General features: G+C 37.8%; 3 protein-coding genes across 4 annotated transcripts in view; 1 reads left to right on the top strand and 2 right to left on the bottom strand.

Annotated features, from left to right (window-relative positions):
- The window catches only part of LOC306867465 (ATR-interacting protein-like), a 7,786-nt gene extending 634 nt beyond the window's left edge, over window positions 1-7,152 (top strand). Inside the window, exons 2-14 of the mRNA XM_079413127.1 lie at window positions 507-822; window positions 1,005-1,084; window positions 1,255-1,425; window positions 1,494-1,609; window positions 2,749-2,849; window positions 2,937-3,023; window positions 3,106-3,232; window positions 3,894-4,532; window positions 5,897-6,039; window positions 6,114-6,205; window positions 6,280-6,366; window positions 6,541-6,799; window positions 6,941-7,152. Coding sequence (XP_079269253.1) covers window positions 519-822; window positions 1,005-1,084; window positions 1,255-1,425; window positions 1,494-1,609; window positions 2,749-2,849; window positions 2,937-3,023; window positions 3,106-3,232; window positions 3,894-4,532; window positions 5,897-6,039; window positions 6,114-6,205; window positions 6,280-6,366; window positions 6,541-6,799; window positions 6,941-7,014 — 2,280 coding nt within the window. The 5' untranslated portion in view covers window positions 507-518 and the 3' untranslated portion in view covers window positions 7,015-7,152. The remainder of the gene's footprint in view (window positions 1-506; window positions 823-1,004; window positions 1,085-1,254; window positions 1,426-1,493; window positions 1,610-2,748; window positions 2,850-2,936; window positions 3,024-3,105; window positions 3,233-3,893; window positions 4,533-5,896; window positions 6,040-6,113; window positions 6,206-6,279; window positions 6,367-6,540; window positions 6,800-6,940) is intronic.
- An 841-nt stretch (window positions 7,153-7,993) lies between these two features.
- LOC306867717 (protein shisa-5-like) lies at window positions 7,994-14,979 on the bottom strand. Its single transcript, XM_079413551.1, has 5 exons — window positions 14,164-14,979; window positions 13,151-13,307; window positions 12,674-12,795; window positions 10,564-10,803; window positions 7,994-9,218 (listed from the first exon to the last, which is right to left on the bottom strand). Exons 1-5 carry the CDS (start codon window positions 14,222-14,224, stop codon window positions 9,040-9,042), a joined length of 759 nt encoding a protein of 252 aa, XP_079269677.1. The 5' UTR covers window positions 14,225-14,979; the 3' UTR covers window positions 7,994-9,039.
- A 6,311-nt stretch (window positions 14,980-21,290) lies between these two features.
- LOC306867502 (protein shisa-5-like) lies at window positions 21,291-25,398 on the bottom strand. 2 transcript variants are annotated; one of them, XM_079413179.1, is made up of 7 exons: window positions 25,046-25,230; window positions 24,659-24,812; window positions 24,486-24,578; window positions 24,138-24,179; window positions 23,686-23,798; window positions 22,604-22,789; window positions 21,297-22,524 (listed from the first exon to the last, which is right to left on the bottom strand). In XM_079413179.1, exons 1-7 carry the CDS (start codon window positions 25,104-25,106, stop codon window positions 22,361-22,363), a joined length of 813 nt encoding a protein of 270 aa, XP_079269305.1. In that variant the 5' UTR covers window positions 25,107-25,230; the 3' UTR covers window positions 21,297-22,360. The 2 variants fall into 2 exon arrangements, with proteins under 2 accessions (XP_079269306.1, XP_079269305.1); XM_079413180.1 differs by lacking the exon at window positions 24,486-24,578 and having other exon boundaries at window positions 21,291-22,524; window positions 25,046-25,398.
- Window positions 25,399-26,212: the final 814 nt, after the last annotated feature.

A 26,212-nucleotide genomic window follows, 5' to 3' on the forward strand; every position in this document is an offset into this window, starting at 1 on the left:
TCTTTAGCTAATGAAAATACCAGTGTTCTAATTATTTTGGCCTCCAATGTGTGTGTATATATATATATATATATATATATATATATATATATATATGTATGTATGTATGTATATGTGTGTGTATGAAGAGTTTATTAGCAAAAGCAGATAACTATTTTATTTTTTTCAAAAATCATGTTTTTTATTATCCTGTCATGTTTTTATTGTTATTTAGCTATTATTTTTTAGTAATTTTGTACCTAATCAAAATAACCAACTGCACTTTGATTGAAATTAATTGGAATGCACAATGAAAAAACTTGATTTTTGAAAATTGTTACTCTTCAATGAAAATAGAACTCTTCATATGTATGTATGTGTATGTATGTATATGTATATGTATATGTGTGTCTGAGTGTGTGTGTGTGTATTAAAAATTGTAAACACATATACTCGTTTTTTTTAGGGCTATTTTCATATTAAATATCCACTGAACATTAAACGATGTTTTCTTTATTTCCTAAAAGCACCTCGTTGACATGAACTTCCCACCAAGCAAAAGACTGAAAGGCCAGCAGGTCGGTGCTGAACCCGACCCGTTTGACGATGACATCGATTTCACCCAGGATGACCTGGAGCAGATTGATATCATCGCGTCCCAGGCCGTCACAGGAGACGGCCAGAGCAGTGGGTCAAAGAGAACATTTGGTTCAGTGTTCGCTTGCGCTGATGAGCAAAGCAAAGCACCCGTTAAATCCAGCCGGAAAACATTTGCCATCGGAGACAGCTGCAGCAGCAGCAGCGCGTTTAACAATAAAGAAGCTCAAAGAAAAGATGCGTTCGGTTAGTAGAAGACATTTTGGATGCACATTCCACAAGTTCTTTCTCAAACGCCACCCTGTCTGATTTTGGACCAACCATTTTTGTAATATTCCCACTATTCTTTGCATAGCTCATTTTTGCATTATATGGATGGGTTAAACTAGAAATTTAACAAGTTTTATGTGTAATTTTGCGTCTCACAGCGGATGGACATTCCAGTAAAGATGGAGAAGATCTGTACTATGAGCAGTTAGAGCAACAGCAAGCAGACCTGAAGAAAAAGGTGCGTTCTTCAACACAACGTACAGTTCATTTGATTTGTGCTCATAGACGCCCCATTATACAGTTTATTCCTAAATTCCACATTTTCATTTTCAAACATCAAGGTTTGGTCACCAAAACTGCTGTCATTTAGTTTCTCATGACACTATCTGCATTTCGGTTCACACTCAGCTGAAGGAGGTAGAGGAGGAGATCCTAATGAAGAACGGAGAGATCCGAGTCCTGCGCGACTCCCTGAAACAGGCCAATCAGGAGAAGGAGCAGCAGCGGCAGACCCAGCTCGCCCTGGAGAAAGAGAAAGCTCACGCTCAGAGCGAACGCGAGAAGGAGCTGTCCAGAAAGGTACGGCATAGCCTCACAGAGCCACTGAAACATTCATTGCATCCAGCTAAATGCTTGTTTTGCTGCAGGTGCAGTCGCTGCAGTCAGAGTTGCACTTTAAAGAAGCCGAGATGAATGAAATGAGAGGAAAACTTCAGAGCGCTGAGCGCGGAGAAAAGCAGCCCGGCACACCTGCACCAAACATGTAAATGCTGCTTCCCTTTTTGTTTGTCTTCCAGAGAAATTGGTAATGAGAGACAGTTGTTCTGCGGTCTGCACTGACTGTTACAACATTGTGTTCATTTATGCGTGTCTTTTAGTTCATACAAGTACGTCTCTTTGCACACACAGTGCATCATGTTACATTGGATTTTTTTTTATAGGTTTTATTAAATTAAATTGTACTAAATATTTAAATAATAACATCAAGAATAGTTGTTGTTGTTGTTATTATTATAAAGAATAATTAATAGTAATACTTCATCAGTTTTATTAACAATAGAAATATTAATAGTGATAATATTACAGATACTAAAAATATTAATAATTTTTATCTTTAATATTAAAAAAGCAAGTAGTATTAAGTAGTAGAAACACTATTTGTATTTAAATAATAATAATGATTTTATTTAATAATAACGTTATTAGTAATATTAATATTAATAATAACAATTATATTATTTTATGATAAAAGTAATAATTGTTGTTATTTGTAATGTTATTATAGTGGTATTAATGGTATACATGTAGTATTATTATTATTATTATAAGATAAGTGATAGTAATACTTTTTTATATTTATATTATTATTATTTATTATCATTATTTAGTATTAATTAAAATGAATTAATAGTAATACTGTCATTTTTAAGAACTATTAATAATAGTGATAATAATAATAATTCTTAATAGTATTTATTAATATGATTAAATCAGTAAACACAATCATTTTTAATATATAAATAAATGTAAATGTAGTGTTATTAAAAGTAAAGGTATTATTGTTTCTTTTAAATATATTTAGATTAATATTAATGTAATTAATATTGTTAATATTAAATATCAATTAAATTTGTTTTCATTAACCAAGATAAAATTGAAAATTAATTTTAATAATATTAATCAAATTAATATTAATTTTATTTTTGTCATATAGTCATATATATATATATATATATATATATATATATATATATATATATATATATATATATATATATATATATATATATATATATATATATATATATACACACTTTTTTTTTTCTCCTTATTGACCGAGTAGAATGTCTGATCTAGACCAATATGAGTTTATTTTACGTGGTGTTTTTGTTGTTAACACAGCGTTCACTCTCCTGCGAGTCGAGCGTTCATGACTAAAGAAAACTTCTCAGCCAAATTCTCCAAGAAGACATCTCCTGTCAAAAAAGCCCATTTATTGGAGGGTATGAATTTTTTTCCCTTACGCACATTTCCTGTCTGCTGAAGTGTCTCATTCCATCCCTAAATATCATATTTTCTAACTCTATCAGATGGTAAACCAGCTCAGTCCAAAAGTTCCCTCACAGAAGAACCACGACTGGACCAAACCCTCAGCACAGACGATCAGCATCAGGAAGGTAAGTGCTGATCAGATGTCTCGCACGGATCTTCTTCTTCTGTTATCTCGGTGTGTTGCAGTGATGGTTTGTTCTGCTGCAGGCTGTGTGTTACTGAACCTGCTGCTGCAGCAGCCGCTGGATCCGAGCGCTTTGGGTCTGTCTCACCTGCTGTCCATCAGTCCTGACGCTCTGCCGAACATCCTGTCACCGCACGGATACGTCAGCCCGTAAGCCTCTGGGAGGAGCATCCTAATTAAACACATCACACTTCTGATTGTATTTGTGCTTGTCCTGAAACATGAGAAACCTACTGTAAACATTGGCTTCCATTAAATGCAACTGTTTGTTTTGGGAAATCATCGGCCCACTTATAAAACATTCATCATACAATTCTGTAAGGATGGAAATTTCCATTTGTTTGGTGGTATTTTCCAGTGGAGCGTTTGAACAATGTTATATTATTCATTATTAATGATCATTTTTACATAATGACATTTGCTTTTTTGCATTTAAAACGTTTTGTTAATAAAATTGTAGTTTATTAAGTTAAAGAATTCATACATTATTTCATTAATTCATGAATTCATAAAAATTATTATTATTATTGCTAATAGTAGTATTAATTTTTACATCATGATGTTTGAAATATGTCTTTTGAATTTATTAAAATATTATTTGTTATTTTATTATTTATAACATTAAATATTATAGAAATATGTTCTGAAAGTTTAAAAAAAAAACAACAACAATATAACAAATAAAAATCTTAAATTAGCAGATTTTCAGGCCTAGAAAACTTGTGGCAATTAAATTTTTATTGTATCTGTAAATATGTGCTTGAAAAGGTTGGACTGTTGTGAATTTCTTTCTTCTTCCTTCTTTCTTCAGGGGATCTTTGGCCACCTCCAGCTCGTCCTCCACAGAATTCAGATCGTATCACCGTCCTCAAGCTCGATTCCATCAGCTGCAGAGTCTGGCTACGTCCGCTCTGACCGCATTAGCTCTCCATCACCCCGATAGTGTACCACATAAACCAGACGCCCATTGCTCCTGTCCCGCCACTGTGCACTTCCTGCCTCTGCTCAGCTTCCACATCAGCACATACTGTCAGTCGCTGGAGTCGATGGAGAGCTCAGCGAAGGCCTCGCTCCATGGCAGCTCACTATCGGGATCGACCGACTCCAGCTTGGCCTCGAGTCTGGAGGAGTCTCTCAGCGGACAGGAGGAGTTCGCCCTGGCCTCCATGAAAGCGCTCTACCATGTAGTGTGCTACAGCAGCGCGGCTCTGAAGGAGGTTTTGTGCCATCAAGAGGACGTAAACAGACCACAGGGTTCGAAAAACCTCCTCAGCGCCTCTGAACATCTGAATGGGGACACACAGACACAGCTGCCTCTTCTCAGGAGGATCCTACAGCTGGCAGATCCGGCCTTCATTACCGCCGCTTGCCAAAGGGAGGCGCTAGTGAGCACTAGTTTGAAGATACTTGGTACGCTTGCCAAGAAAGCACAGGACAAACAGCTCTTGAGGTTTAGTATCATTCATATACTGTTAAAGTTTTTTTTTTTTTCATATTCTGAATTCAATCTATCTTTCTTTCTAAAAACAAAATATCCAATGAGAAATAATGTACAATAGCTCTAGATTTTATTTAAATTCTTTGGTTTTGGATTGAATTAGCTCCTACAACTTCTGTCCATTTTTATTATGGCTGCGTCCGAAAGCTCTAAAATACTGCCTTCAGATGCAGCATTCCAAGGCACGTCCGAATCCAAATTTACTTCCTGTCTCCGGAGGTACCTTCTTCTGATCGAATTTTGAAGGCAGCATAGATTCGCTGCCTTTGATATCCCACAATCCTGTGCGTTCCATTCCGTGACGGTTGTGCTAAAAAAAAAAGATGGCGTCTGAAATTTGCGTTTGGTGGTCAGTTTGAGTGTAAATGTATATTTCTGACTAACGTTTTGCACTTTTGATGTTATTTCTTGCGAGAAATTAGTATTATAGTAATTAAATATTAATCTAGTTATCACCAAAACTCATTCTATTTTGTTGTAGATTATTAAACCGTTACGCTGCCTCGGAAGCCTGTCTGAAATCAGTTTCGTGAGGTGCCTTCGTGCAAAAACGCTGCCTGCAAAGTCATTGCCTCATAAGGCAGCAAGTCAGCTAACTATGTTTTTGGACACAGCTTATGACTAATAAAATTAGTCACACTTTATACCATCTTGATTATTTGCGTAGACTACATAAGATAAAACAGAATTAGATTAAATATAAATGGAATACTTTTTTATGCAGTAAAACTGGATGCTCCCAAATTAAACATGCAGCGTCGTGTGACTAATGTAGCATCCTACATAGTGTTACATACTATATACTGCATTCATGTTGCATACTTTATTCTGTCACATACTATTTTGAAAAACAGAAGGAAGAACAACAGTTACAGCCTTCTGAAGAACACATTTGTCAGCTGCATACGTCATTGAGGCTGCCTTATTTCAGAAAAATAACTATTATATTCTAAAGTAAGAAAGAAATCGCAGTAATTTACGTCTTACATGGAATAACAGTTCATTTTATGATGATTACTTCAGAAATGAAGACATCCTCAACGCTGTATGAGACCAGCAGATGTGACCTCTGGAGGGACGGCTAGTATACGATGTAGTGTGTAGTACAGTAGTTAGTATTCAATTTCAAACAAAGCCAGAGTTTTATATATATAAAAAAAAAAAAAAATATATATATATATATATATATATATATATATATATATATAAAATAGTAATATATTTTTTTTATTTTATTATTTATTCTTAAATATTATTTTAGTAAATAGTAATAATGATAAAACTAATTAAACTGCTGTTTAATTTCTCAAATGTAGACTCCAGGTGGTGATGTCAAGTCAAGTGTTGTCTAAATGTCTGACTCTGGAGACGTCCAACAGAATAGTCCATCTGTCTGTCAGATTTCTGTCGTTTATCATCTATAATGAGGAGATGGCCACTAAACTCTGCTCGCATGAATGTAAGTGTCTTTTAGTGCTGTATTAAGTGTCTTGTGTTGGCATGATTTAACACAAACCCTCTCTCTTCCCTTAGATCCATGTCCTTTTCTCAAAATATTCCAGTATGTCACCTCTAGACCGGATAAATCCACTTCTGTGGATGTGTGGAGTCGTTTAGAACTTCTGGTAATTATCTTGTAGTATTTCATTTGCAATGTATTACTTAGAAGTGGTTTAAACAGGTCATCCTTTGTCAACAGGTCATCCGGTTATTAACCAAACTGTTCACACAGAAGACAGGAACATGGGCGGCTTTGTGTGAATCATCCTGCCAGTGTATTAACGAGGTCTGATTCAGACATAAACACTTTTTTCCCTTCAAAATCTGTTTGTCATTTATTTTTAGTAAATAATAAGACAAAATGACTACAGAAACACAATGGGAAATTATTATTGTTTATAGGGCGTTCAAAACAAATGAAAGAAACATTGATACTGAAATACATTTGTTTCCTCCTCAGGTGGTTCGGACAGTTGTTGTGGTTTTGCACAGACAATGGCTGAAAACAAAAGGCAGAGGAAGTCAGACAGTGGGTAATCGGAGCTGGACGAGTCCTGGATTGCAGGTACTGCGAGAAGCTCTGATGTTACTGCACTGGGTGCTGTTGAAGGACTCGTCTTTTTCCGAACACTGTCTGGAAGTCCTGCACATGTACGATCAGGTCATTCCCGCCATCAGAGACACGTTCCGTCTGGTTCCAGATCTGTCTGAGAGCGAAGGTGGGTTCATGTCTCAACACTCAATTATAGTCATTGATGTCAATGTTATTTTGATTAGCTTGCACATTTAACATCCTTTATAACGTATTTATCTTGAAATTAGTCCATTGCAGAGCATTAAACTGCATTATATCGTCACAGAACTGGCTCTGGAGGAGATCTGCAGATCTGAAACGGAGTACGTTGAAGACATTGATATGGAAACGGGGTCATAATGATCAAACACAGTCATGTTTTGTAATAAACAAGGGTGTATCTTGCAAATTTCCGCTTAGAAACGTTTTCTCCTCAGTTTTTGTCATTCTTTTAAAAACTGAGCACCAATGATCCGAATTAAAGAATTAATTCTATATCCCCGGTGGCATTTTCATTATGTATTACAGATTATAGACTTCCATTGTACGTCCATTATTGTAGAAAAGTGTCTTTTAGATTTTATAAACCAAAAGTAGAAGTTATTTTCTGTGGTAATCAACAGAACGTGACAAATGCTGTAAATAGAGAAATGTTTGACCTGGGGCCCGTTTCATAAACAAGTTTAAAATATTTAATTGCTGTTAGGTTTTGGTTCAAAATAAGTCAGAATAACAAAGAAGCCTGGCTTATTTGGTAAACTTGTTTTATAGAACAGGCCCCAGGTTCATTAATAATAATTGTGTGGATTAATGCGGTGCGGAAAGGGATACTCATGAATGACTGACGAAGATAGTTATGCGGAGGTGTATTTTGATTTTAGGTCAAATAATTTTATAATTTCACCTGTATATTATCCTAAAACAAAACATACAAAAACGGATTTTTATGTACAAGACATTCAGCATAGAAACAAGACAAATACTACAATAATATTAATAGCAAAGTCATCTGAGGTAAGTTACACTACAATCGATAACTAAGAGGCAAAATGGTGCCAAAATGTGTTTGTATTCAGTTAGGAAATAGCTGAATCCCGCTATTGACCAATTAAAGTCATCACGAGCGCTGCAGCGTAAAATAAGATAATGAATTACTAATTTAAGAAGGCTTACATGGAGTGGTATGTACTTTCCCCAGACGACCAAAGTATTTTAAGAGCAAATGTACAGTTTTTAACTAGAATTAGTCAACACCTGATTATGCTCACTTCCTGTACACCCTTTAACGTCCTCTGTTAAGGTAAACAAATGTTCTGCCTAAAATATATGAAATGAGACTGACAATGTTTAACAGAGATTTTTATTTGCGGTTGCAAACACGGAGATGCTTGAATACAAACATTTTAGCGTAAAACACTGGTCAGTTTTAACATACAATTAATAAACCAAGAACATTTCAAAAATGTGACCCGACACACCCAACAGGAATCTGTGGAAGATTGTACAGAGAGGGATTGATAACATATGACAATTTCATAACACTAATGTCGCAGCATTTTCCAGAGAAACAAACAAAACAGCCAAATATCTTACAATTTCACCCTCTTTCTGACCTTGAGCGAGAGTTTTAAAAAGGAGCGTTTCACATTAAAGTCATTTGGCTTCCAGTCAGGACCAAATTATGGCCATTCTTCCTCACACAGCAATATTCAAATGTTTTCAGACCCTCAAGTGAAGAGTTCACAAGGGAAACAGAATATGTTGACCCCCTCCTTCATAAACGGAATTTCTACAACATCCAAAACCCATAAAATTATCCAAACACAGTGAGAACGTTGCATTTAAGGTGTCCACGTGTAATTCGCTGCATAAGCTGCATTAAATAAGGCATATTCTGGATCTCTGAGCATGAGAACACGGTTACAAACATTCACAATTTCATAAACCTGAATGCTACGTGAATCGTGAAACCATCTAAACAGCATGCTGGCGTTGTTTAAATGCACCAACTGATAAAGTGTCAACGTTTTGTGCAAATTCCCAGGATAAAATAAAGCTGGAGATATTTAAGGTGTTTAATGGCATTTCAAGACGAAACGTGTTATCAGTTCTGAGGCTGGTAAAACATATTCCCTTTTGCTTAGTGGACAAAAACAAACAAAACGAAAACATTATATGGCTTGGAGTCATGCACAATGGCTGGAGTAAATAAAAATATATTTATATAAAATTAAGTGTAAAGAAAATGATGCTGACAAACATGTACACAATGATAGCAAACACCGATCATTTAATTCCCTACCCAATTAGAGGATGCTGTCCACAGTAGATAAAAGGATAAAATTAGGATAAAACTACGTAACCATCAACAATCCAGGTTGTAGTTTAGTAGCCGGTCTTTGGTGGCTCCATGTAGGCGGGGTTGTAAGCCGGTTGAGTCGAGCTGTAGTCTGTTGGTGGGGGTGGGTGAGCGAAACCGGGCTGAACTGGTGGTTGTATGGGGTACGCGGCCTGCCCACCGTCATACGCGGCCTGGCTGTAGGGAGCAGGATATCCTGGGCCACCTAGAAACACATGCAAAATTACAGCTTCACTTTGAGTCAATGAAACCTCTATCCAACACTTGCTCTTTTTTTCAATTTCAATGTAGAGCTAAACTTTCAGGTGAAAAACCATGCAATATTTTTTAGATCCTAGCAAGCAAATTGAACCCTAAATCAGTTAGACTTGTGTGATTTTAACAAACTTCTGTGAAACAGAACTTAGTTTAGTACTCGCATGCAACTGAAAGCCACTTTCTGTATACATGCTTCGGATGTGTGCGCTCAGAAAACCGTATCTCAGAAGTTTAAACTAATGTGGCTAAAACGCATGATTTCAGTGTGATTTACATGATAATCAAAACCAAACAGATGTTTTTTGGCAGAGATCTGAGAAACCAGCTGGAAAACTGGCGGGGAGCAGCAGCCCATTTACATTTAAAGACTAAAACAGCGTGCTTCCACTTAAAATAGGCATTGTGCAGAGCAGGGGGACGCGAGGAATAGGATTAAGAACATCGATTTTGAAACTTGTGAATCCATTCGAATCTTTAGACGACAGAATCACGATTCATATATGAATATAGTTTTTCATGCACCCCTAGTTCTGACGGCATGGCAGCAACTTCTCTAAAGCAATGCAACATGGCCTCATCCCCTGTGTTGCGTGTTCCTGGGGGCAGGGTTAATGTAAATTTCTGGGTTTGTGATGTCACAAACCCAGGAAGTAGCTTCTTGTAGTCCCTACGAGCCATTTTTGTAGGCATTAAACTGCCAGAATTTTAGACAATATCTCCGTTTGCATTGAACTTTCAGCATCCTAACTTTGCAGATATTGTTTATGCTCAAACAGCAACATTACACACTAAATTTGTCAATTGACAATCAACCACCCCTTTAATAAATCAAAAGTGCCACAAGCAACATTTTTCAGTGGCAACGCAAATTAATCACTGTGAATTGATTCACAGAAACATTCTGAATTCAAAGAATTTGTTTTCACACTGTCATACTCATGACTCACAAGTCATGAGATAATGAAGGATTGCTAAACTACAAAATTGCCAAATAAAATCTTGCAACATTCACAGCATTTACAGCAAAATCATCATGAATTTTTATATATTGTTCAGCTGACGAGATGGTCCTCACTGCAGAACACAAGATCCAGGGGACGAGGTTGGATCTAGATCCAACTCCTCCCACCTTACATTTACCTAAACCTACCCGTCTCCACCCCCTGATCCCTAAACCTACCATCTCCATCCCCTGGATGTGGATCCAACCCCGCCCCCTGGATCTTTGTTGTGCAGTGAGGGGCTACTGCAGCTGACTGAACTTTCTGTTGTGCAAGGTTGTATTATCTTACCGGCCTCCTGATATGGGGGTGGTGGTCCCGCTGCATATGGCTGGCCCTGATATGGTCCCGCTGCATATGGCTGGCCCTGAAATGGTACCGTCGGCATGGGTTGTCCTCCATAAGCTGGTGTCCCACCGTACCCAGCCTGAGACAGCATAGGCTGGTACGGTGGATACTGACCTCCCTGAACAACAGGCTGCTGAGGGTACTGTGTGCTTACGACTGTTGTGTTTGTTGCTCTCATAACAGCTGTAGAAACAATCAAAGGCAAACGAACATGAATAATGAGTTGAGGGATTCACAGTCAATGCATAACATATTATAACATTAATAAAAGACTGCTGATTTTTTAATGTTTCTGAAAGAAGTCTCTTATGCTCACCAAGGCTACATGTATTTGACAAAAACTACAGTAAAAACAGTAATATTGTGAAATCTTACCAATTTAAATATTTTAAAATGTAATTTATTCCTGTGATACAAAGGTGAATTTCCAGCATCAATACTCCAGTATCACACAATCCTTCAGAAACCCTTAACATTAGAGAACCTCAATTATTCAAACATTTTGACCACTTGTGTGTGTGTAATTATTATATATATATATATATATATATATATATATATATATATATATATATATATATATATATATATATATATATATATATATATATATAAATATATATATATACACACACATACACACTTTTTTTTTTTTACCGAATAAAGAAGGGCAGCCAGATAATGTGTGCAACCACAATTACAGCTGTAGTTCCTCTTTATTGTGGTTAAATGGCGAAATTTGAAATGCACTAGACTTCAACATCTAGTTGTGCTTTAATTATTAGAACTGGCTATATATATATATAAGTGGATCAAAAAAAGTTGATCAAAGTTGTCCTAAGACAAGAACGCATTTTGAGAATAAAAACAATGCACCTTGTGAAGAAATGCTGTTCTGCAACCTCACATACAATCAACAACATATTTCCAGCCAGGGTTACTATAGTTAACTACAATGTTAAGCAGACTAAAATACTTACAAATTCTGAAAATAAAATAAAACTTTATTTTTATTTTCAAAAATTTATTTTATAAATCTAATTATTTAGTTTCACTTGATGTACTAAAATAACTAAAACTGAAAAAAAAATTAAAACAAAAAAAAAAACTAATAAAAATGACAAACACTTTAAAATCAAAATGAAGAAAAAAGTATAAAAATAAAAACGAATTCAAAATATTAATAAAAACTATAATAGCAAGTCAATTATCCTAAAATAACACTGCTTAAAGCAGAAAACAGATAAACAGAGGTTGATTTAAATCCTACGTGGCGCCTCATCTGTGAGCATATTGTGACACACACAACCATTTACAGAGGCTATTGGCACTGTAGGCCTAGCACGTGGGCGCTTCCTCCCCTGTCCCTGCTTGTGGTTGCTGTGGACACAGTGACTCAGACCGGGTGGGGAATCCCAGAATGTGCTAGCATTCATTTTTTCCACTCTCAAAAGACACATTCCAGCATTTGTAGCATAGGCTACAAGGTCAGAGAAACTTGTTGTACCCTGTCTGACATACAGGTCATACTTTGACCCAATATTTAATATTAATATTTAATATTAATATATCTTGTCTCACTGTAACACATCCAGACCTTTTGACTTATTTTAGAATTCCTACTCTCAATTATTATATTAATTTTTTATTAATTATAATATTTATATATTATAACATGAAACTTGACATTTAAATATTTTTTTTTATATTTTAGGAAAAATAATACTTAGTATATTAACATAGGCTACAAGGTCAGAGAAAAACTTGACCTTGTGGAAAAACTTGTATACATGAAAACACAGCTTAAGACACATTTTACACCAAAATTAAATTAAGAAATTATTACATATTGCATAAGTACATTATCATTATCAAAGTCATTGCAATTAGCATATTAAGTGATGGATTTTGTGAGATTCAGTTTGAGAAGCTGCAAAATATTTTTCATTGGCTTCACATGTAAACATGGAATGTGACCCCTGTCCAATTATATCATGTCTCAAATTTAAAACATGAACAAGAATGGATACAATCTGCCATTGTAGACACTTACGTCTGGGTGTTCGGCACATTTTGTAGAGGCAGCAGCAGGGGCAGACGCAGCAGATGATGAACATGATGATGAAGATCACAAACCCCGATATGGTCACGCCGACAATGACAGACTTATTATCACTGATTTAAGACAGATTATGAAAAAAGACACATTAGAAACACTTTATTGATTCATATATGACCTAAATCACAATCTTATTCAAATTTGCAGATGGATTTCCCTGAAACATGCACATAATATCTTTGCACTATCATAACATCCCGGCTATCCCAGCACAGCGACATTGTGATGCCATTGGTTGAGTCAATGTATTTGTCCAATCAAACAAAAATGGGGATTGTGTTTGGGAAGTCATTATTTTCAAAACCTAGTTTGGTGACTAGCAACACAGAAAGAGTAAGCTGCAGCTGATGCACACTTGTCAGTATGAAACTATGAAATTTTTTCTATCATGAGAGAAGTAAAACTGCTCACAAAAGACAGTCGTCTTGCTCATCCTCGGATAGCTTTATCATTGGATTGAAGCAGCAGTATCTGTTATCACACGTCCCACAACAGAATTGAAACCCGCAGTCAATGGAGGGCCTCAGCATACCAGTGCTGGTAATGTAGCTTTTGCAGTCATCGTCGGCTAAACAAAGCAAAAAGACAAGAAATAAATGACATGTTGGCCAAAAATATATTATAGGGGTAGTTCAACCACAAATTAAAATCTTGGTATCCTTAGTTGGAAAATGACTTTGAATATAGTCATTTAATGATAATTTTATGGCTTTTTAGAGTTTGAAAGTGTAAATACCCATCTATTTTTCTTGTATGTAAACAAGCAGCGTAGACTTCCTGCCAAACGTCTTCTTTTGTGTAATAAAAGATAATAAGCACTGGAACATTATTACATTTATTAAGTAATTCCTGTAAGCTGTATTGCATCACTTGTTGTGAGCTGATTTCAGATCTTTATGGTATGGGGAAATGCATCATATTTCAGATGTTTTTAAATACACAGAAACTTCCTAAGACTTCATAAAGATCAAACATTTCATATAGCCTACACAAAACTCATGCAAAATTTGCATGGGATGCTTATAAACAGATTACAAACGATTAAAAAAATAATCAGAAATTGCTAGTACATTTTACAAATAATTACAAACAAGCCTATTGAATTGCGTGTGAAATTCGCAAGTAGAAAGGCTGAAACGTGTTTTAGTAAAACGTGCTCTTTGTTAATAGTTTTTAGACAAAAACGGGGGGACGATAAAAACTACACGTGAAACAAAAAAAACACATTATGACACATAGAAAATACATGCTTTAGCACATAGCAAAAAAATAATAATAACGCACGTTTTGACGTTACAGCGCATTTTATGTTGTTTGTTTGTCAGGGCAGATCCAGCTCAGACATCGGTTTACTCGGAAAACCCGTCAACAAGAGCAAGTTTGAGTGCCAGGAAGCCGTTTCTTTAGGTATTTTAGACACTTACCGAATGTCGCCGTGAATAACCCCGCAGACAGGAGCAGAAGAACCGGGATGGTGGACGCCATAGCTCAGCTCCTCTTCAACAGCTCGTTTCGTGCGGATGTTGTAATTTGAGAAGACGCCTACAGCTTTCACGAGCCCTGCTTTTTTAGGTCAAGCAAGGAAAAAGCCCAGTCCCGCTTAACTTACAGGTTTAAGTGTTAACCATGAGACTAGTACGCCTGTGACGTCTAGAACGTAAACATGGGATAAAAGATGAACGTTTTCGAGGGTAAAATGATGAAACTACACGACACACAATAGCCGATGTTGCACTGGAAACAATGGGAATCGGTGGCTGAATAACGGACCGGAATTCTGTCACAATATGGATCTCACAATCAATCAAATGCCCCTCCCATGCTGGAGCCTTTGTGGATAAAACCAAAACGAAAGTCTACTAATGCATTTTCAAACCGGCCCTGCACCCTAATGTGCATACTATCCACTCTATCTGCCCTAAATAGTATTGAAAATTACTAATATCACATGGATAGTGTGCACATTGGGACGCATGCTAGGTCTGGTCCTGGGTTTGACATTAAAGGAACACTCCACTTTTTTTTGGAAATAGGCTCATTTTACAACTTCCCTAGAGTTAAACAGTTGAGTTTTACTGTTTTTGAATCCATTCAGCCGATCTCCGGGTCTGGCGGTAGCACTTTTAGCTTAGCTTAGCATAGATCATTGAATCGGATTAGACCGTTAGCATCTCGCTCAAAAATGACCAAAGTGTTTCGATAATTTTCCTATTTAAAGATTGACTCTTCTGTAGTTACATCTGTTGTAACCTTTCTGGTTATTTCGGATCGAACCACACAGACACCAGATTGAACTTCTTCTTCCATCCTTTATCTCCGCATTCTGCGTAATAACGTTGATGACGTCACATCAATACACAACATCCCCCCTTTACTTGAATATGAACTTACCCCAACTAAACAAGTTATCGTTCACATTTTCTTACAACTTAAGACAGTTAAGAACATTCAAAGTACATGTAACACTGTACATCTTAATAGAACATCAGCACTGCTTTCTGAACAGGTGCACCACACCACAACAATCTTAAACTCTTAATTAGATTTTTACTTGTTTTCCTTCTCACATAATCTAGCCTTTATCAGTCACTCAACAACATAGTCTCTAAACCTTTCAGGAAATCTGATTAGTCTCTGGGGTCTGCAAAGTTTAGGAATCTGCTCCTCTCTCTGAAATGTTTCACAGTTCTCTTTGCCTTCCTCTGAACTTTCCTTTTGCTCTTTATCACAACTCGGCTCTCGAGCACATATCATTTCACCATCCAATGTTGGTGTTTCCGCAGACAGAAACTTCTTGACAAATGTCGTATTCCGTGTATACTTTGCTCCAGTGGGTGACTGAACGACAACGCTGTTACCTTCTCTGCGTACAACCTTGTGAGGAGTGCTATGAAATGTTGTTGTGAATTTGTCTGTTTTATCCTGTCTCACAAGCACTTGATCTCCAACCTCTATGTCTGATGTCTTAGCACCTCGTCTGTGGTCTGTGTATATCTTGGCCTTTCCTTTCTGCTCTGCGTCTTTGTCTCGAGCTTCAAGGTCACTGTGTGGAGTTGTAATGTCTGGTAACTTTCCTCTGATCTTCCTCTGAAAAAGAAGCTCTGCTGGGCTTTTGCCCGTTGTGGCATGTTGTATGGACCTGTAGACAGTCACATATTTGCGTAGCTCTTTTTTCCAATCCTGGCCCTCAGTTTGGGCAATCCGTACTCGTTTCATCAGTGATGCATTTTGTCTTTCCACTTCTCCATTTGCTTGCGCCCATTTTGGAGTTGTTTTGATATGGTGTATTCCGTTCTCCTGACAAAAAGCCTGAAATACACTGGACTGGAATTGTGGGCCACAATCTGACCTGATTGTTAAAGGAAGTCCGTGCCGACTGAAAATATCTTCCAAACGGTCGATCACTTTTTCCGCCGTTGTTGACTTGAGGATTGCATATTCATAGTACCTGCTGTAATAGTCAACGACAACCAGAATCGAATGTCCATCCGGTAAAGGACCAAGTAAATCTGTGGCTAAGTTTTGCCATGGCCCTTCAGGCATCACTGTGGGCGACAGTGGTTCAGCAACATCTGGTCTCGCTACCAACTGACAACCGTGACATGTCCTCACAAGTCTTTCTGCAGCCCTGTCCATTCCGGGCCACCAAACCTTTGTTCTCAGGTGTTGTTTTGTTCCTACCACACCAAGATGACCCTCATGTGCCAACTGTAATGCTCTTCCTCGCAGCGACTGTGGCAAAACAATTCTTGTTCCCCTGAGTATTATTTGGCCAATGGCACATAGCTCACCTGCAATATGTTTGTATGCAGGACAGTCATCAAAACAACCTGTTTGAATAGCAGTTCTCAGTCTCTGTAATTCCACATCATTTGCTGAGATCTGCTCAACTTCTTTGGTGGTGAGGGCGCTGGGTGTGGCACAAACTGCTATAAACCGCACATATTCCTCTGCTTTATGTGTGTGTATCTCACCTTTGGCTGATGGGCCCAGCAGCCGTGACAGAGGATCTGCAATGTTATGTGTTCCAGGTATGTGAATCACCCGGAAGTCATAAGGCTGTAATCTCAAGACCCACCTTTCGATTCGTGCGCATGGTTTTGAGCGAGGGCTATAAATTGCTTCCAATGCTTTGTGGTCTGTGACGAGATCAAACTTTCGACCATAAACATAAGGGTGCAATCGTTCACATGCCCACACCAGAGCAAGTGCTTCGCGCTCAGTTTGTGAATACCTTTGTTCGCACTCTGTCAAGCTCCTGCTCACATAGCAGACAGGAACCATTCCTTCACGTTGTTCCTGAACCAGTACTGCCCCAACACCTTTTGGTCCAGCATCAGCAATGACTTTTGTTGGTGCGTCCTTGTCGAAGTAAGCCAGTGTTGTTGCCTCGGCCAACTTATCTTTGAGAGTTTTGAAAGCCTTCTTCTGGTCAGTTCCGAAATGAAATTTGGTGTCTCTCTTTGTCAGTCTGCGCAGAGGTTCTGAGATGCTCGCAAACTGAGGTATGAATCGGCTACTATAGCCAGCTAAACCGAGGAAACTTCTCACCTCTGAAACGTTTTCAGGCTCTCTTGCCTCCACAACTGCTCTCACCCTCTCTGCCGTCGGTCCTATGCCTTTCACTGACAGCAGCATGCCCATAAACACCAATTTGTCCATGTTAAACTGGCACTTCTCTACATTCAGAGTCAAACCGCAGCTTTCCAGTCTCTTTAGTACTGCATGCATTCTTTTCTCATGTGTCTCTTTGTCAGGTGCATGGATGATGATGTCATCTGATATGTTCTCTACTCCTTCGATGCCAGCTAGAACAGTAGCTATTTCATGCTGGTATTGCTCACTAGCTGATGACACTCCAAACACCAGTCTTTTGAACCTATATATGCCATTATGAACGGCGAATGTGGTGATGTCTCTTGATTCTGGGGTCAATTCCAGCTGATGGTACCCCCATTTCAGGTCTAGTTTGCTGAAAACGACTGACCCATTCATTCCTTGCAACAATTCATCCACTGTGGGGATCGGGAACCGCCCACGAATGATTGCCGTGTTTGCTTGTCTCATGTCCAAACACATCCTTATTTCCCCATTCGCTTTGGGTACAATGACAACTGGGTTTACCCAAGGAGTTGCTCCATTGACTTTCTCGATAATGTCCATGTGGAGCAGCTCATTTATTTTTTTCTCAACAGCCTCTCTGAGGTGGAACGGAACGCGCCTAAGGGGCTGTGCAACTGGCGTCACTGTGCTGTCTATGTGTAGGCTCATTTGTTTTGTATTTAGTTTGCCTACTCCACAGAACAATTCGGGGTACTTCTGGCGTATCATGGACTTCACATTGCTTACCACTGCAACATTAGCTCCAATCCTCAGCACTCCTAATTTAACTGCTGTGTCTTTTCCGAGCAATGGCTCCCCTCTCCCGCAAATAACTGTAAATTCAGCTGTTGTGCTGCATTTTCCGATTCCAACTTCACACCAGAAAATTCCTTTCACTGGTAGGGGTTCACTTGATGAGTATGCATACAGTTTTTTGTCTGATTTGGCAGAACTGCATTTGATCTTTTTTTCCTTAAGCATTTCCCACGTTCCTTCATCCACTATGTTGCTTGTTGCTCCTGAGTCAACTAACATGGGTAGTCTGACACCTCCAACTGAGAACGTTATTCTGTCCATGCTGCTCTCTTCTCTTACAACAAATGCAAAGTCTTGATTTTCCACATCTGATTCAACTCTTTTCACTGTCTGTCTCACACTTCCCTTTGTTTTACACATTTTTGCAAAATGATCTCTTCCATTGCACTTTCTGCATGATTTTCCACGTGCGGGACATTTATAATCTTTTGCGAAATGACCTGTCTGTCCGCATCTGTAGCAGGTTTTGTTTGAATCAGCATTACCTTTACTACATTGCATTCGTTTTTTCTGATCTCTCACTCCTTTTCTGGATACCAGACTCACCGTCTCTTTCACCTCCGTCTCTGGAGAAACGTGCAACGCCGCCATCTGCAGTTCAACACGTTCGCACTGCGCTGCGATTTCTAGAGTACGAGCAAGTGTCAAAGCCGTTCCTTCCTCCAGCAATTTTCTACGCACATACTCAGAGCTGCACCGACTCAGAACAGCATCCCTTATTTGGTTGTCTTTATCAGCTCCAAAATCACAATCTTTTGCCGCTTGCCTTAAACATGTGGTAAACTGTTGCACGGTCTGTCCCGTTTTCTGCTTTAGCTGATAAAACGTCTGTCTTGCAAACGCCGTGTTTACCTGAGGCACAAAGTATGCGTTCAGCGCTGTTACTGCTTGCGCGTAGTCTGTTGGCCCTCCTGTGTCAGCGAGTGTAGAGAAAATATCCTGCACATCTGTCCCTGCGTGATGTAAGAGCAATGCTCTCCGTCTTTGCTTTGTAGCGTCGCGTGTATCGTCAGCCAGGATCAAACCCTTTCCATCGGCAAAAAGTTCAAATGCATTTAACCATCTTGTCCACCGCGGACCCAATGTGGCTGGATCGCTGTAGCAGTCAAACTTGGGAACAGTACCGTCCATCTTTAACGCGCGCCGCCCCTCTCCACTAAACTTTTCGGTTAATCGAGATAAAAAAAAAATCGGCGTGACACACGTCTAACTCACTTTCAGATTTAACTAACGAGTGAGTCCTTGTTGCAACATCCTCGTCGCCAATGTTGTAACCTTTCTGGTTATTTCGGATCGAACCACACAGACACCAGATTGAACTTCTTCTTCCATCCTTTATCTCCGCATTCTGCGTAATAACGTTGATGACGTCACATCAATACACAACAACATCGTGTACTAAGACCGACGGAAAATGAAAAGTTGCGATTTTCTGGGCCAAGGCTAGGAACTATACTCTCATTCAGTGGGCTTTCTATTCACCAGATTTACATAAGAAGGAGGAAACATTTTTTTTTTGAGACTCAGGGTATGTCATTTCCATGTACAGAACTCTTATTATTCAATTATGCCAAGGTAAAGACAGTTTTCCATTCTATGGCACCTTTAAAGTCTGCTCGTCACCCCATGGAAGAGAGGGGCGGGGTCAGCAGAGCTCATTAGCATTTAAAGCAACATAGACAAAAAAAACGGCTTGCCAAAAACAGCTGATTTTGAGGGGGAAAAAATGTGTTTTTTACACTACCATTGAGAAATTTTAACCAAAGTATGTTATAGACCAGGGCTGTCCAAACTTGGTCCTGGAGGGCAGGTGTCCTGCAGAGTTTAATTCTACCCCTAATTAAACACACCTGAAGTAGCTAATCAAGCTCTTACTAGGCATACTAGAAACCTCCCAGCAGGTGTGTTGAGGCAAGTTGGAGCTAAACTCTGCAGGACACTGGCCCTACAGGACCGAGTTTGGACAGCCCTGTTATAGACTTTTCATTAAGACCCTAAAGAATCATATCAACTTGTGGAAAATGGGCATCCGATGACCTCTTTAAGACACCATTTTGATGGCAGAGAGGCGAAGCAACTAACCCTTGTAGGTCAGTAAGGTCACATAACAGTGACAACATGATGATAACGGTAATGTCTGCATTATATTTATTTACTTTATTAGGCTATATTATACTTTTAACGGTTGTAAAGTAATTTCTTAAAAGTACCTCATCAGATACGATTCTGTATCAAGTATGGCTGAGACAATTAGTGTAACACAATGGGTTATTTCATGACAAAATATTTAAAGCACTGTTGAAAAGGTATCAAAATTAACAAACACTTAAAATGTTCAAAAGTATGTTACTTTACAGTTAGAGAAAAAACTACAACTTATATTTATTCAGTGTGAATAATATTCAGTGTGAATCGAAAATGTTTATGTCTAGTGTTATGAAAATTTACCATGGTTTTACTACAAATAAGAACAAAAAAGCCATGGGTACAGTAGTTAAACCACTGTAACAAATTAACCATGGTATTTGTAGCATAATTGTAGTTATACAAATGGCAGTCAATATGCCCCCCCCCAAAAAAACCAGTTTCTACACTTTTACTATAAAACCATGGTTAATTTTCGTAAGGGTTGGAGTATCAATACTATGGTAAATTAATATGGTATTCATTTTGTACTAAGGTTTATCAAATTACTATAAGAGTAAAATATGATTTCTGGGAACATATTTAAAGCATACTTAGCATCATATTCCCATAGTGGGAAGTCGTGGCCTAATGGTTAGAGAGTCGGACTCGTAATCCAAAGGTTCGAGTCTCGGGCTGGCAGGGATTGTAGGTGGGGGGAGTGAATGTCCAGCGCTCTCTCCACCCTCAATACCACGACTGAGGTGCCCTTGAGCAAGGCACCGAACCCCCAACTGCTCCCCGGGCGCCGCAGCATAAATGGCTGCCCACTGCTCCGGGTGTGTGTTCACGGTGTGTGTGTGTTCACTGCTGTGTGTGTGCACGTTGGATGGGTTAAACGCAGAGCACGAATTCCGAGTATGGGTCACCATACTTGGCAGTATGTCACTTCATATTCAAAACAATAAAAAGAATCTCTTTCTACTAATCTATGAAAATAGGAGTAAAAGCCTGTACACTAAATTTTTTAATATTTAAATGCATAAACAAAACACTACAGATTGTTTCTTTCATATACATTCAAGTGCTGCAAGTGCAGCAAACATTGCATAAAAGATTGTCCAAACTCTACAGAATTATTTTTTTTTGGTGTTTGACATCCTTTTTAAATATATTTTTCACATCTTTAAAACATATAAAACAAGAGTTAAACATTTACAAATTATATAGCCGTTAAACAAATAGGCTGCATCTCAAAAACAATGTCACCTGAAACAATGTAATACAATCTGAAAAGAAACCGCAAACGACAGTGGTTTCCACTAATGCTTTATCAAAAATTGAACCCATTTTCCAACCTTGACAGCCATTCTGTGCTTAAAATCTTGCATGTGCATTTAAACTTGTTGCTACAAAAAGTCAGTGGGACTCATGTCATAATTGTGGAAATTTTGTGACGGTCGTTGTTATTCATTGTTTAGACCCTCAAAGGAAAAATATAAAAATGAAAACATTGTTGACACTCTTTAAATAGAATCACCATCACTGCCATTTGAAAAACCAAAACGTTTGTATTTCTGTGAGTGGTACACTGTTGGTGAAAATATGAAAACTCAATAACAGAATTACATAAACTGTAACGAAAGAACATTAACTAACAAAAATGATGAGATTTATTTTAGATTTGAGTCTTAGTATATCAAATTTTATATTGTGTAACAGTACAGTTCAGTACTAAAATAATACTAGAATAATTAATACTGAAAGTAGAATTTATTTTAATAAAAACTAAAACTGCATTAAAACAATTCAATTTGTAGAAAGACTGGAATGGTATTTTCTTGTAAAACTTACTGGTAATCTTTGCTTTATTTCACAAAGTGAAAACTAAACTGAATTTTTTTTTTTTTTTAAGTAATAACAAAAAAACTCAAATAAAAAAAACTGTTATAACCCTGAGTCTAACACATCCACTAGTCTTTTATAATCCATTTTCAAGTAGGCAACATTCTTACTGCCTCGTGAAAGTGAGTCAACTTCCACAATCCAGCAATGACTGATTTGACAGACGGCTGCGGTTTAGTAACCAGTCTTTGGTGGCTGCATGTAGGCCGGGTTGTAGGCCGGCTGAGTCGATATCTCTGAAGGCATATAAGCAACATCCGGCTGGGCGGGCGGATGCATGGGGTACATGGCCTGGCCTCCGTCATATGCACTCTGACTAGTGGGATATCCAGGACTCACTGGAAACGGAAAAAATAGTTACTTTTACAGAAAAGACTACTACATGGTTTCAGTCTGTCGAGGACTAGGTGTTCTTACTGGCCACGTGATATGAGGGTGGGGGTCCTGGTGCATATGGCTGTCCCTGATATGGTCCCGTCGGCATTGGCTGACTGTAACCCGGTTGAACCGGCACTGGTTGGTATTGTGGGTACTGCATTACAGGCTGCTGCTGCTGAATGAGCTGTGTATTTGTGATTGTAGTTACATTCACTCCTGCCACAGCTGAGTGAAAAAAACAAGACGGAAAACAATTTATATTTCAATTTTACCAGCCCCCTAAATAATGTATAATTCCCATAATGGAACAGTAAACCCCAAAAATTAAAATGTGCTGAATATTTGTTCACCATCGGGCTGTCCGAGATGTAGATGAATTTGTTTCTTGTAGAAATTTAGCATTGCCTGCTCACCAATGGATCCTCTGCAGTGAATGGGTGCCGTCAGAATGAGAGTTTAAACAGCTTATAAAAACATCACAATAATTTACAAGTAATCCACACCACTCCAGTCCATCAATTAAAATCTAGTGAAGCGAAAAGCTACGTTTGTAGGAAACAAATCCATTATTAAGACGTTTTTAACTTAAATCCATAACAACACTTCCTCAAGTGTAAAAGTCCATCTCCCGTTGCCTCTCACATCAAAATCCATATTTAAAATAACATATTTGTTCAGAACAGTTTTCGCTTGTAAGCGGTGCTTGATCTGTGCATGTTTCTCTCCTGATTCAGACAAGGCTATTTTTTTCCCTGGAGAAAGCAATATTATGGATATTTTGACCAAAAGTGACGGTTTGAAGTTAAAAATGCCTTAATGACGAATTTGTTTCTTACAAACAGTTTTTTGCTTCGCAAGATGTTAATTGATGGACTGGAGTGGTGTGAATTACTTGTGGATTATTGTGATGTTTTTATCAGCTGTTTAAACTCTCATTCTGACGGCACCCATTCACTGCAGAGGATCCATTGGTGAACAAGTGATGTAATGCTAAATTTCTACAAATCTGTTCCCATGAAGAAACAAATTCATATTAGACAGCCCGAGGGTGAACAAATGGCCTGAGGGTGAGTACATTTTCAGTTTTTGGTGAACTATTCCTTTAACACTAAAACACTTACGTCTGGGCTTTCTACACATTTTATAGATGCAGCAGCAGGGGCAGCAGCAGCAGGTGATGAGCAGAATGATGAGAACCACAGTCCCCACTGTTACTGAACCAATGGCAATAGTACTGTTTACGATGTTAGATAGATAAAAACATGAAGCAACAAGCATTAGAAAATATTTAATTTATTTAAATTGTATTATTTATTAATTTAATTAAACCACATTGGTTTAATGAAAACACACTGGTTACTGCTCTGGTTAGTTTGATTTGTGCTTGGATTATTAAAAATATACACTATCAAATCAGGATTCAAACTAGGGCTCTAATTACAAACTTTGCCACTAAAAAAAAGGAAAACATTGTTTGTATAAAATATTAAATTTTTTGCCCCTTTGTTCATGCCCTGCCTTGCCTAGGCCACCATAACCCTCTCAAAAATGTAGAAGTTGCATCATACTATACCTCTCTCCTCCTCTCGCTTCAAAATGGGCATCTTCGTTTGTTCTTTAATAAATGAGAAAGTGCCAGTTAAAAGCGTAACACACACCAATCTGTGTTGCAAACTGCACCACAAAAAGACCACAACCTCTGTAGGAAATGGTGGGAGGGGCAACAAAAGCAAAAGACTGAACCTGAACTATGCGGAAACCTTAGAAAAGTACATTTCAAGATAGAGCTTTAAGTTAGGTTCATGATTAAGGAACAAAAACAGATATTAACAGTATTACACAGGACATATAAGTAGAATTGTACTTATTGTACAGTACCCCAGTTTACAAAATCATAAGTAAATTAAAACCATTAACTGACCCAATTATGAAATTTGTCATTTTTGAAGATACAGTCACGTTGTTCTTCGAAAATTGTTCTTTGTGTTCAGAAAGTGAAAGATGATCATAGCTACTACATGAGGGTGTGTAAAAAACAACTTTAGGGTCTAATGAACATTTCTATAAAGAAAGGAATGACTTAAAAGACCTTACATAGGGCAGAGGCTTTGCTCATGGTCGGATAACCACCGATATGCATCGGAGCAGCAGTATCTGTTATTGCAGGATCCACAGCAGTGCTCCGAATAACTGCAGCTAATCCCAGACTTGTACTCGTTATTGCGGATGTAGCTCTTACAGTCATCACCTAAAATCAAACAAAGGAACAGTAGGAATGCGACACATTTTATATATATATATATATATATATATATATAAACATTGACAAATTCTAATACAGTCAAGAGAAAGAACTTTATAACAAGAACATCGTGAAGTGATCATCAAGCGCTGAATAAATGATTTTTCTTGGTAAACCGCAAAAAACACGTTTAAACACGTGTTACTTGAGCATTTTTTTTAACAGGTTGCCTAACTTACCGGCTTTTACCGTGAATAACCCTGCAGACAGGAGCAGAAGAACCACTAAAGTAGATGCCATCGTGCAGCTCTTCCTCTTTATACTTCAGTACCTTCTCTTGATGCCTACTACACTATTACCAAATCCGCTCGTGGGCGTCTAAAAACCAAAGACACCTTTTTCCTGTTTTCGTTAAATCAACTGCATGCAAATATCGAGGAGAAACGAAAGCGAAAGAGAAAAACACACCGTTCAACTGCTGAAGTCAAACTTGTTAAAGATGCAGGCTAAATTGAAACATTAACCAATACAATCAAAATATGTTCGGGATTTGTTCCAATAGCTTAAATATATCACAAATCTTTTCAAGAACAAACGTTTTATAGCCTATTACACACACTAGAGGCTTCATTCAAAGTGACTCAGATTTCTGAACCAAGTGGATTTTGAATGCAGCTCCCAAAAGACAAAAAAATATAATTTTATATTTGATACAATCACATCGGTGTGATTAGATAGTTCAGTGCTGAGCCAGAAACAGCGCTGTATTATAACCAATCACACGCTATTCTGTTGAGCTTATGAATGCAATAGCCAATCAGAGACGTCCAGATGAGTCATCACTGAAATGCGGTGTTTTGTTCACTTGATCGCTTATGAATGTAAGTCACAGTGTAATTTTAATGGGAGTTTTTTTAGAGTGTCAGAAGTCTGGCTAGACTGAATGAAAATCATATTTGATAAATGTTCTTAACTCTCTGTAAAATAAAAGTGTTATAATTAATAACTTACAATATTGTTATTAAATTCAAATACAAAGGCAGTCGTATTAAAAATATTTTCTGGCATGACACCCATATCTGGTAGGCTACTTAAGTAAAAAGTCGGGGTTTTATGCGTAGTTAATAAATTACACTATTAGTCTATTTTGCCCATCACCATTTATTGGTCAAATAACAATCTGTAAAGGTGCAAAACGCATTTAGGCTACTTACACATATTTGAGAATAGAGATATTTCCTAACATAGTTAACACGTTTGGAAATATTTCGAATGAAAAGGGAAAAAAATTAAATTAAACATAAGCCTATATCAAATTCAAATTCAAATTTTATTTGTCACATACATATACATACATAGTACGACATGTAGTGAAATGTATTGTACGACTGTCCAACAAATTGTCC

Source organism: Barbus barbus (genome assembly GCF_936440315.1).
Source record: "Barbus barbus genome assembly, chromosome: 49".
NCBI lineage: Eukaryota > Metazoa > Chordata > Actinopteri > Cypriniformes > Cyprinidae > Barbus > Barbus barbus.

Excerpts from the sequence above, each read along its gene's own strand:
- LOC306867502 (XM_079413179.1), bottom strand. The coding sequence starts at position 25,106 with ATGGCATCTACTTTAGTGGTTCTTCTGCTCCTGTCTGCAGGGTTATTC. Across the intron at positions 24,813-25,045 it reads GTTATTCACGGTAAAAGCCG|GTGATGACTGTAAGAGCTAC; the intron begins GTAAGTTAGGCA and ends GTTTGATTTTAG. Across the intron at positions 22,790-23,685 it reads AATGTGTAGAAAGCCCAGAC|CTGTGGCAGGAGTGAATGTA; the intron begins GTAAGTGTTTTA and ends TTTTTCACTCAG.
- LOC306867717 (XM_079413551.1), bottom strand. The coding sequence starts at position 14,224 with ATGGCGTCCACCATCCCGGTTCTTCTGCTCCTGTCTGCGGGGTTATTC. Across the intron at positions 13,308-14,163 it reads GTTATTCACGGCGACATTCG|CCGACGATGACTGCAAAAGC; the intron begins GTAAGTGTCTAA and ends TGCTTTGTTTAG. Across the intron at positions 9,219-10,563 it reads ACCCCCATATCAGGAGGCCG|GTGGCCCAGGATATCCTGCT; the intron begins GTAAGATAATAC and ends ATGTGTTTCTAG.